Source organism: Pezoporus occidentalis, unplaced genomic scaffold (genome assembly GCF_034315485.1).
Source record: "Pezoporus occidentalis ecotype Australia unplaced genomic scaffold, CSIRO_AGI_Poc_V1 ctg95, whole genome shotgun sequence".
In the NCBI taxonomy this organism is placed as follows: domain Eukaryota; kingdom Metazoa; phylum Chordata; class Aves; order Psittaciformes; family Psittacidae; genus Pezoporus; species Pezoporus occidentalis.
Window position 1 is genome coordinate 2,697,121 of NW_026916315.1, and position 10,907 is coordinate 2,708,027.

Genomic DNA, 10,907 nt, shown 5'->3' on the forward strand with positions numbered 1-10,907 from the left:
GATGTGGAGCCTGTGGGCTGTGCTGAGAGGAAATCTCTTGCAGGCAAAAGTGGGTCAGAGCTGGTGTGTGAGCAGTAAAATCGCTGCATGATTGCCATTGTATTACTGGTACTTTGGGAGAACCAGGTGAGCGCTGTGCTGCCTTGAGACCCTTGGGGCATAGCAGAGAGAAAATGGGTGATGTTTTGGCTGATACCATGATTGGTTTCACCGTGGCCATGGGAGGATTTCTGTTAGATGTGAAATACAGGGGTCCCTTCAGGCCAAGTCACAACCTCAGTGCCCTCTTTCCTTGTCTGGAATGGCTGTTGGTGTTTGCTGAGAGCTCCAGCTGTGTCTGAGAAATCACTGTCAAAAATTTAAGGGCTGATCTTGCTGTACTTCTGGTGAAGATGTTCGGTCCCATTTGTTTTTGGAGGGTGTATCTGGTGGGTATTGTGTGTCCTGTGAAGTCCTGGCTAGCAGACGTGTGTATAGCAGTGTAAGAGCTGAAAGGAGCTCCTGGGAAGCATATGGTTGTAATGGCCATCTATATTGTTCTTTGCCCTGCTGTGTTGAAAAAGTGAAAGTTTGGGGCCTTATAAGGCAAAAGGGACTGATGAAAGCTCACTGGCACCAATGAAATGCACTTCTGTTTAGAGCTTCATGAGTGGTTTTCTGACTTACTGAAGTGAAGTAGTGGAGAAAAATGGCTTGTGGGTCCTCCGAGTGATGCGCATTCGGTGTTACCTGTGCTGTTCGTAAAGGAGGCAAAGTTAAGGTGAGCAAGAAGGGCTGTCCCTCAGGCAAGCAGAGAGAAGGTGCAGCAGTATAGCTGGTTGGATTTGGCAGTTGCTTCTGCAGAAGAGACGGGCTGAGAAAACTGCCTTTCCCACCATTTCCAGACCAGCACAGCAGACACCAGATGTCTGTAGCTTTCCTTTAGGTATGTTTCTGGTGTGAAGTTCTTGACAGTACTGAAAAAGATGGCATTGTCTTGGCTGACTAAGCAAGGCATTTTAAAACTCAGCTATGAGAGCATGAGGGGCATCAAATCAGAGAGACAAATGGCAGAGGCAGCAAGAGCTGAAACTGGAGCCTTGGGAGGCAGAGGTGAGGTGGGGTCCTGACTTTCATGGTCAGGACACGGAAATATTGGCTCCAGAGGGGAACTGAAGTTCAAGCCTGGCTAGCAAAGCAGGCTCCCTCCAATCTACTTGCCCCACTTGTTCCCTCTGACAGCTCTCCCAGAAACACAGCATCCAGTGAGTGTGGTAACTGCACTGCGTTAGCCCCATCTGTGTAAGAAATACGTTAGGGATTGAAATCCATCATTTTCCCCTTCCATCCTGGAGCACTTTAGCTTTTTCCAGGATTGACCCATGACATCAAAGGCTTTGCTTCAACACCCTGGCCCACTGATCTGCTCAGATTGTTGTCCTGGGCTGAGTTTTGTCACCCAGGGTAAAAGGATGACATCCAAGTTCAGAGATGGGAAAACGCCTCGGGTCAAACCATGGATTTTCCACAGTGGATCTACTGCTCAAAGCAACTGTTTTGTGATGCTCCAAAGAGACCATCCCACCTCTGCTGGGAGGATGTGGCCTGTGGCGGGAGTACTGACTCAGACCAAAATCTCAGTGTGTCTGGGCTCTGTAGGGCCCCTTGCACTCTATGCAAAATAGCATTTAGCCAGCCAGATGTCCTGAGCTTCCTTTCAGCCTGAGGCTCTGAAGAACTGGAGCCAGCCAGCAGGAAGGTCTGCTCACAGGGCCCTGGGGGAAATAGAAGTTGCCTAAATGTGGCTGTGGGTTTAGGGCATAGCTGTGAATGCTCATCACTGCCTGACAAAGGCTGATCATTACACAGCTGGCTATACCTTTTCTGTCCCTGGTAGCAATGCTTTACTTGATTACAAAAAGAGAGCCCAAGAACAAGTCCACCTCCCCATTTTAAGGTAGCTTTACCATTCTAAAACAGCTTTTATCCCAGAAGGAAAAGAAATAGTGGTGCGAATCTGTACAGATCAACTGTGTTTTAAGCCAGCAGAGGATAAGAACAGAGCTCAGTGAGCCAGGTAAGGTTAGTTGATGAGGTCAGTGCCAAATCCATGAATGTCAGCAGGTAGTATTTTTTATTATGCCATCTACCTAAATTGCAGCTGAAGAAAACTGCCTCCACCCTTCACTCTGAACTTTGAAACCTGTGTGTTTCCCCTACCTTTGAGCCCCATTTATAGAATCATAGGCTGATTTGTGTTGTAAGGTACCTTAAAGATCCATCTAGTTGCAACCCCCTTGGCACGGGCAGGGACACCTTCCACTACATCAGGTGGCTCAAAGCGCCATCCAACCTGGCCTTAAACACTTCCAGGGATGCGGCAGCCACAGCTTCTCTGGGCAACCTGTGGCAGTATCTCACCACCCTCATAGTGAAGAACTTGTTCCTAATGTCTAAATCTCTTCTGTGTTAACGCTATTCCCCCTTGTCCTGTCACATTCCGCCCCTCACCCCCTTTTTGGAGGCCGATGCTGAGCCCTGGGTCTCCCTGAGCTCTCCCTGAGCAGGGAGAGAGGCCCCATGTCCTAGGATTGCTGCTGCATCTCCTTCATCATAGCAGCAGGTGAAAGCCCATTGCATCACTTGAGGCTGGCTTACTCAGAGGCTGAAAACCTGTTGCTGCTTTTGGCTCTGGGTTTATGAAGGGATTGTCAGGTGAGGTGCCAGGTCTGAGCAGTGCAGGTGGGGTTTTGGGGATGAGGGTTCCTGTGGTACTCCCCAGGTACCCTCAGGAATCCTTCTGTATGTGCCTGTGTATCAGACACCGTTTTTGCTATGGGCAGTTATGCCTCTGCTGTATGATTGTTTCTGTAGCGTGAAGGCAAAGGCTGCAAAAGACCCTGTATCTGTTCTAAGAGGAGGGTTTCCAGTCTCTCCTAGAGGGAAACTGATTGCAGGGTAAAAACACCTGCTGTTAGGGAGCAAGTAAAAACTGATTTTGTAGGGGAGGTCACTTGCTGCTGGCCGAATAAGCCAAAAATATCACTGTGGTGCTTTTGATTGGTTGCTTATGAAGCAGATCTTCTTGGGACTGAGGTGCTGGTAAAGGTCTGATTCTAATTTCCTTTTTTTGTATGATCCCCAGGAATACAGATGTTCATCTGCAACCGTGAACACTATGGTTTCCTTCCCATGCCCCTGAAATCACAGCAGACACTGCAAGAAGAAACTGAGAACTTTGTGCACACGCTAATAGAGGCTATGAGTAAGTTGCTGTGCCCTGCCATGATGGACACCACAGATGCCAGCCCTCACTCCCAGTACCCCCAGTTGATGTTTGTGGAGCTCTCTTGCCAGCAGCCCAGCTTTCTTCCCCTTGGGAGCCTGCATCCTGATCTGATTGTTCCCATGTGATTTTGATATGTGGTTTTCCATTTTCTCCCCGGGGATGTAATCACTTCACAGTCAGGTCAACCCCATTCACAAAATCCCTCAGCTTCCCCAGATTAAAAGCAAAGATGCATCTTTAATGTGGAGCAGATGCTGCAGAACTCAGTTTTTTGTCATGATGTCTGTCTGGCACATGGCTGCTGGCTTCTGCTTTGCACCATGGATGCTTTCTGCTGTACCCGCTCCTGGCCTGACTTCACATGCCAGCTCCTTGGGGCTTTCAGCCCAGTGATGAAAACACTTGGCTATACCTTGTATCGATGCAACATGTATGTGAAGGTAATGCTTGGGATCTCTCATCTCTTTCAGTCGATCGTCCTCCCATTGAACCCTCTCAGTATGTCTCTGTTCCTCCAAAGCACCCCAACAAGATGGGATTTGATGAAGTAAGGAACTTACTTTACTGTTACTGTCTTCCCATTCATCACCTAGAGGACCTGGGTTCTCCCTGCTGCTGAGTTTCTAGCCATTTCCCTCAGAGTATATTATCTTTTCATGTAGTTAGCTCTTTCCTGATCACTCCTCTTTTGGTCTTAAACATTTTGCAAGGAGAAAATAGCCATTTTTTTCTTTGGAGAGAAGTGCTGAGCTCAGGGGAGCAGAATGGAAAGGGCTCAGGACGTGCACTTTGCCTCTGCTGTTTGCTGTAGAGACACAAGGACAGCCAGGTCTGTGGGCATTTAGTACCTGCTATGAGAGCCATGTTTAGAAGTGTAGACTTGTGTGCAAGGGCCATGCCCAGCAAATCTTTGGGCCTCCTGTCTTGAAGGTATGGATGTTTGAATCCAGCCAGGAGGAGATGGAGAAGTTGGGCTGAAAAGCAGGTTATTTCCCCAGTTCTTGTGTGTTTCCTCTACATGTGACTCTGCAGAGCAGCTTGGCAGTCCTTCCATTCTGTGCCAAAACCTGGTCTTTTGGGAAAACTCTCCTGCTTTCCAGTGACAGAAGGGAGTGATTTCTCTCACCTGAGAGAAACACTGGACCTCTGGAGCAGCTGTGGGATGCAGGCTGCCACCTGGATTCTAGCCCAAGCTGGGTATGGTCAGGAGTGATGAAAAGCATGCATGCTGTCTCTTCACTGGGGCAGCTCCTCCCTCTGCCCTTCTTGGTTGCCACATTTTTCTGCTATGGCCTCAAGTAGCAGTGAACTACAAAGACGGTTGCTGACACTGGTGGTGCCCCAAAAAGCTGCAGAAATTCCTCTCCCAGCTCTGGCTCATGTTGTGAAGAGGGCAGGCATTGAGAACAGACTGGATAGGGCTCTGCTGTGCTTTAACTAACCAGTGCCCGTGTTATTCACAGAGCCAGCAGCCCCTGCGTATGCTTCTTCCAGGGTGGCAGTGGCACCGTGGCCCAGGGAGTTGTGGTGATCAGGGGAGCCTTTGTTTTCATGGTGTATCCTGCTGCATCTGTTTATAGGAATCATAAAGTCTGAACCTGATTTGGCTCTGTGTGTTTGAGTGTCTGTGTTGAGGACACAGCTGGTGTAGTTTTTTCCATGTTGTCCTTTGTGGCTGCATTTTATTTATCCAATTTATTATTTTTGCATTTGTACTGGGCTGGAATTTGATCTGCTCCTTACCGGGCTGCATTTGCTTGCCGGGGACTGAAAAATATTGCTGACCCTCTGCAGTGTACCTGCAAATGAGGGCTTAAGTTCTCTGCCCTCCACCAGAGAGTCTATACCCAGTGTTGGCTCTCTGCTAGGCTTTCTGCTCTGGCAGGGATAGCAGTGGATTTTCAGTGCCTGAAGCAATGACAAAAATCCTTTCTTTATTGTGTCCTTGTACTTGAAAGGTGGCCCCACTGATAGTACTCAATAGAGACAGTGGCAGCATTGTGGAGAAACGTGTGGGTCAGTGTTCCCCTAGGACTGAGGCTGGAGATGACCATGATACTCTGTGTTTAATATGAATCAAAGCATCCTATATCTTTGTAAGTTACAGACTTTGCTGTGACTGGTCTCCCCTCAACTTTATTGACCCTGAAAGAGCAAGTTTCCCCTGTGAGCGTCCATAAAAAATGGTTTTAAGATTGAGAAGTAGCCTCTAAGCTTTCAACTCAAAACCAACTCAATCTTTTGTTGCAAATTCTAAGTAACCTGGATGAAAACACACCCAATATTTTCAAAAGTGTGCTTTTCCAGTGGGGCTGCTGGAGAAGAGTGGATCAGGACTCTCTTTTCTTCCTCAGTGCCAAACTGGGAGGCTGATGGCTTTCTCTTCTATGCAGATTTTCATGATCAATCTGAAGCGTCGGAAAGACAGGCGGGATCGGATGCTGCGGACCCTCTATGAGCAGGAGATTGCAGTCAAGAGAGTAGAGGCTGTGCATGGAAAGTGAGTTTAGGCTGGGGCTGGTGTTTGCAAGGAGCGGGTTGTGCAAAACTGCTTAACACCATCTCCTTGGATGCCCTGGCACCTCCTTTCTGGTGGGGAAGGCTGGGCTGAGGAGAGAGGTGAATATCGCTTTTACCTACCTAACAGTCTGTTTGGGGCAGTTTTGCTCTCTTTCTTTCTTCTGCAATTTTTCAGTTTCCATGAGAGAACCAGGGCAGGGTGGTTCAGACTAAGGCAAAAATTGGGTTAAAATCATGCTGATTTCTGTGAACTGTAATGCTTGCACACAGTTCAAAGGAGTCAGCAGTAAAAGTGAGAGCAATTATCTCCTGGGAAAGGCTGTCCACCCTAGCGCTGCAGAGCTGCTATGTTACAGCGTTAACCCTGACACAGCCCTTTCCAAGTTTACTCTAAGGTGTGTTAAAGCCTTTTTATAATGAGAAATCGAAGCAGCAGCTTTTGGTCTGGGAGTTGCAAAAGGCCTCAGGGAGATAGGAACCCACGTGCCATCTAGCGGTCTTGAAGACCAGCACCCATCAAGACCTCTTAGGAAAACGGTCTGAGCCAAGCACCTGCCGCATTGATGGTTCCTCAAGAAGCTGTTAGCAGAGTTAAGGCTATGATTTGTTGGATCGATTTAGAAATGTAAATCAGTAAGTTAATTTTTCTCGGGGTTTGTGAGTGAAACCAGTGCAGGCATTTCTCAAGATAGAGGTTTTCTTTGAACATCAGCAGCATTTCCCATGTTGTGTCCGTGTCTGACTTGAATTCGCTTTTCTTTTAAACGGTGATAGATGTTTTCTCTTTTCTCAGAGCACTTAACGCAAGTCAGCTCAAAGCTCTCAGCATCGATATGCTCCCGGGATACCAGGACCCATACTCTTCCAGGCCACTAACCAGAGGAGAGATTGGCTGCTTCCTTAGTCACTATTACATCTGGAAGGAGGTAAGGAGTTTGCAGGTGCCTTGGTGTTCCTGAAGGTAGGTGCAGGAGGAAGGCACACAGCCAGTCCTAGGGCAGAGCATTAAGTACGATGCTGGTTTCTGGAATTGTAGGATGGAACTGTTTTCCTTGGTTTGTAGGGGATCAGGCATGGGCATTTTCTTGAACACAGTATTCAGCTTTCTTGTCTCTGCTTTCCATTTGGCAGCAGAGAGGAATGATTTTTATCAGAGTATTTTCATGACTGTTTGCAAACCATCCAGTAGCCCGCTTGGAGCAAGTTTGTTTAGGAGAAAGGCAAGAAGGTTTTGAAGAACAAATGGTGTTTCAAAAACTTCCTCTTTTTATCTCTTGCTCTGCATGTAGACTGAAGCAAGCTCCAGTGACTCTGCTGACTGTTTTTTTTTGAGTTGGCATGTCATGAAAATGCTTAATAGTAGGCACCTCAGTTACCTGAGCTAAGAGATCTTGCTTGGGTGATAAAAGCTTCCATCTGTCCCTGGTCACCTGAAGAGGAAAGCTTGAGAGGATCTGGGCTGTGCTGGTCATAGATGCTGCAGTTACACAGCCCCACATCAGCGGGAGGGATTATTTCATGTATGGTGTGGCAGAGACAGGGGGAAAGACTTGGTACTGAAAGAAGACTTGGCAATGGCAGTGGTTACTCAGATGTAGACAGCCCTCTGCCTTGGGAGGTGTTAGTTGCAGCACTTCTCAGCAGGGCAGGGCACTGCTCCAAAGAGTGTAGAGCCAGCAGGAGTGACTTCAGTGCTGAGAAGTCGGGCAGTGCAGCAATCATATGATAATGTGGGAACCCAGGTACAGGATGTCTTTGCACATGTGTTCTTCAGGTTGTCAGGGCCAGACTGGATATGCTCGACTGTCCTCCTTCACAGACTTCACAAACACTTTCTCCTAAGAAGGAGTGTTTTCTGAACAGCAGCTTTGGCATCAAAGGCTGCTGCGTGTTCCTCTGGGGAGGTGGTTGCTGTGCTCATACGAGGTGGCAGCTCTTGGCTTCTAGATGGTGTGTGCGACTTCAGATGGGGATGTGCCACTGTGATTGCTTCTGAACCTTTTGTTTTCAGGTGGTGAACAGAGAACTGGAGAAGGTGCTTGTTATTGAGGACGATGTACGCTTTGAACACCAGTTTAAGAGGAAGCTCATGAAGCTGATGGGTGACATTCAACAAGCCCAGCTAGACTGGGAGCTTATGTAAGTAATTGTCCCTCAGCCACCTGGGAACTGCTGGGCACACAGTGGAGGTCAGCAGCGCCTGCTGTGTCATGGTGGAGATGCAGGTTAATGCTGGAGTTCAGGGGAAGGTGGCAGAGACTTCTCAGTGGCTCTTGCCATCAGGACAGATCTGCCTTCTGGGGCAGGCTGGAAATGGCAGTGTTGGTTCAGTCCTGAGGTTTGGACCATGTCATCTTTGCTCCCTTGTGAAGTCTTTCACAGTTTTGGCACTCAGTGGGTTAAGGCTTGGATGTCTGGGAGGGGTGCAGGATAGAAATCTGTGGGCCTGGTCAGGGATTACTTCTTGGGTTGCTCCGTTGCCCTTCCTTGATTGACATGAATAGTCTTAGTTGCTTCAGATTCACTTTGGTTTCAGTTTCCTTGTTTTTTTCACCCTTTAAGCTACATTGGCCGGAAAAGGATGCAGGTGCAAGAGCCTGAGAAAGCAGTTCCCAATGTCATGAATTTGGTGGAAGCTGATTACTCATATTGGACCCTGGGGTATGCAATCTCTTTCCAAGGGGCTCAGAAACTCATTGGAGCTGAGCCTTTCAGCAAGATGCTGCCTGTAGATGAATTTCTGCCAGTTATGTACAACAAGCACCCTGTGTAAGTAGTAAGTCTTTGTTGCTTATGTTGATGTGAGCTGGATCTTGTTAATGTCCTTAAGCCAGATCGTGTTGGTGTGTCTCACTTCTGTAGCCTGGTTGGTGGGAGACAGGGCTACTCATGCTTTTTGGCTCTCTAGAGCAGAGCTCCTGACAGAGGTCAAAGGAGGTGACAGACCTGCTGCAGAGGAGTTATTGTCCACAGGCCCTGAACTGAGTAAGGACTGGTCCTGAGACACTTGGCTATCTCTGGTAATGAAGGTGTTGGGTGCATATGTTGTGTGTGGTTGTAAGATGGGAGGTTCTGGCTGTAGAGAGTCAGAACTCTCTACTAGAACACCACCCAGCAACTACCTCCACTCCCTGGGATCAGTTTGCTTGGTGGGTTGGCTTGTATCTCTCAGTCATAAGCAGTGGCACTGGTGAACTCTGTTACTGGGGTGATTTTTCTCTCCTCTTTAGAGCAAAGTACACGGAGTACAATGAGTCCAGAGACTTGAAAGCCTTTTCAGCAGAACCCCTTCTTGTTTACCCTACGCACTACACCGGGCAGCCAGGCTACCTCAGTGACACAGAGACCTCTACAATCTGGGACAATGAGACTGTGTCAACAGACTGGGACAGAGCACACTCCTGGAAAGCCCGTCAGCAGGGCAAGATCCACAGCGATGCCCAGAGCAAGGGTGCTCTGCCTTCCCAGTCACCTCTCAATGCGCCATCCTCCAGGGATGAGCTATGACTGTCCCCTTCCCCTGGGACTCTGTTGACAGCTGAACCTGCCTCACACTTTAGCTTTTCACCCTTGAAAGTTGTAGAGCAGCTCTTTGCGTGGCCTCCTTCCCACTGCTTTGAATGGCAAAGCACAGAGGTTGGACCCTCCAACTAACCGAGCCACTTAGGACTGGGTGGGAGATGAAGGAGGAAAAAGAACAAGTGTTCCAGAGTGGCAGAAAAAAGGCAGAGATGTGAACAAAAGCCCTCACAGGCTTTTGTAAAAATCCCCAGCCTTGAACGACGTCTTCCTATAGTTCTTCATGCAGAACACTGTATTTATAGAGATTAATATATAGAGGTGTACAAGTGTTAATACCTTTCTGGGTAGCTGTAACTGGGCTGCTGTATCACTACAACTTCTTGTAGGTTTGCAGGCTTTTATAGCCGTGTGCACTGAGAGAAGCTGCAGGCAAGTATTTGGGTTATTTGGTTTTGGTTTTGAAACTGATCCGGGTCAGAATCAAGATGGTTTCCAGAAACGTTGGGTGCTCTGGAGCAGCGCTCCTCTGTAGCCTCTGCTCCCTCATCACCTCTCAAAAGAAAGGTGTTGCTAGCTTCCCCTCTGCAGACTTCAAAACTTGCTAGATCCCATCAAAACAGGCCTCCCAGACCAGAACTGATGTCTTGGCGTGTCTAAAATCTTGGAAGCTGGATGGGAAAGCTGAGGGTTTATCTCTGCACTGCCTGAAGGGAGCACAGGTGGAGCTAGTCTGTGTCATGTCCTGCTTCCTTCCCCATCTCAATTTATTCAGGAAAACAAAGCCTGGAAAACAACCTCTTTGCAGGCCTGTTTAATTAGGCCATAAAGCCAAGCACAGGACTTCTAGGATCTAAACAGTTTGTTTACAAACTGCTTGCACTATCCTTATAAAAACAAATCAACCTGCAGAAGTGTTTGTATTGTCAACTGTACTGTTCTCAACAGCTGTGATAGAATTGTGCACTGCAGCTCTATTAGGCACAGAGCTCAAGCTACAGGCTGCTGTTGTAGCAGATCGGTTGGTTGGGTTGGCTGGGTTTTGGTGGTGATGGTGGTGGTGTTTGGCTTTTTTATGTTTTCAGTAATTAGTGGTCAGTGTTGTGCTTCCTGCTAAAGAAGATGTGTTACTACCTGTCAGCCGGTGTGATAATACATAGAACCTGGTGCAAGATGAGCAGCTGTGTATTCTTCATTGGGTGGGAGTAGCCCTGGCAGGGAAGGCCAGCTCAAGAGTTTTGCATCTGTGTCACTCTGCCATGAAGTCACTGGCTGTAAAAATGTGCCTGCTCCACAGCTACCACCTAGAAGCCACATTCCTTCTGTTGTCCAGGCTGGAGCAGGTGCCCATGTGCCATGGTGAGTATGAAGAGCAGCTCTGCTGTGGGCCGCCACACACAGCCTGGGTCATTCCTTTCTGACAAGCCCTCTTGCTTCCTCCTCCAATCTTGTTTTACGAGTGCCAAGTCTGACCTGCTTGGAGCACGATGGCCATCCCAGAGACGTTGGTGAGAAGCTTGGTGTAGCCTTCAGAAGCAGGACTCCTGTGAACTGGTAAGCAACCAGCATGCTGTCAGGTGTCAATGTGGATATGAGTATG

General features: G+C 48.2%; 1 protein-coding gene across 1 annotated transcript in view; it reads left to right on the plus strand.

The window, feature by feature from the left end:
* COLGALT2 (collagen beta(1-O)galactosyltransferase 2) overlaps positions 1 to 10,484 on the plus strand; it is a 53,672-nt gene extending 43,188 nt beyond the window's left edge. The window contains exons 6-12 of the mRNA XM_062606268.1: positions 3,125 to 3,244; positions 3,739 to 3,815; positions 5,662 to 5,768; positions 6,582 to 6,714; positions 7,800 to 7,927; positions 8,351 to 8,557; positions 9,019 to 10,484. Of these exons, the coding sequence (XP_062462252.1) occupies positions 3,125 to 3,244; positions 3,739 to 3,815; positions 5,662 to 5,768; positions 6,582 to 6,714; positions 7,800 to 7,927; positions 8,351 to 8,557; positions 9,019 to 9,295 (1,049 nt within the window). The 3' untranslated portion in view covers positions 9,296 to 10,484. The remainder of the gene's footprint in view (positions 1 to 3,124; positions 3,245 to 3,738; positions 3,816 to 5,661; positions 5,769 to 6,581; positions 6,715 to 7,799; positions 7,928 to 8,350; positions 8,558 to 9,018) is intronic.
* The last annotated feature ends 423 nt before the right edge of the window (positions 10,485 to 10,907 follow it).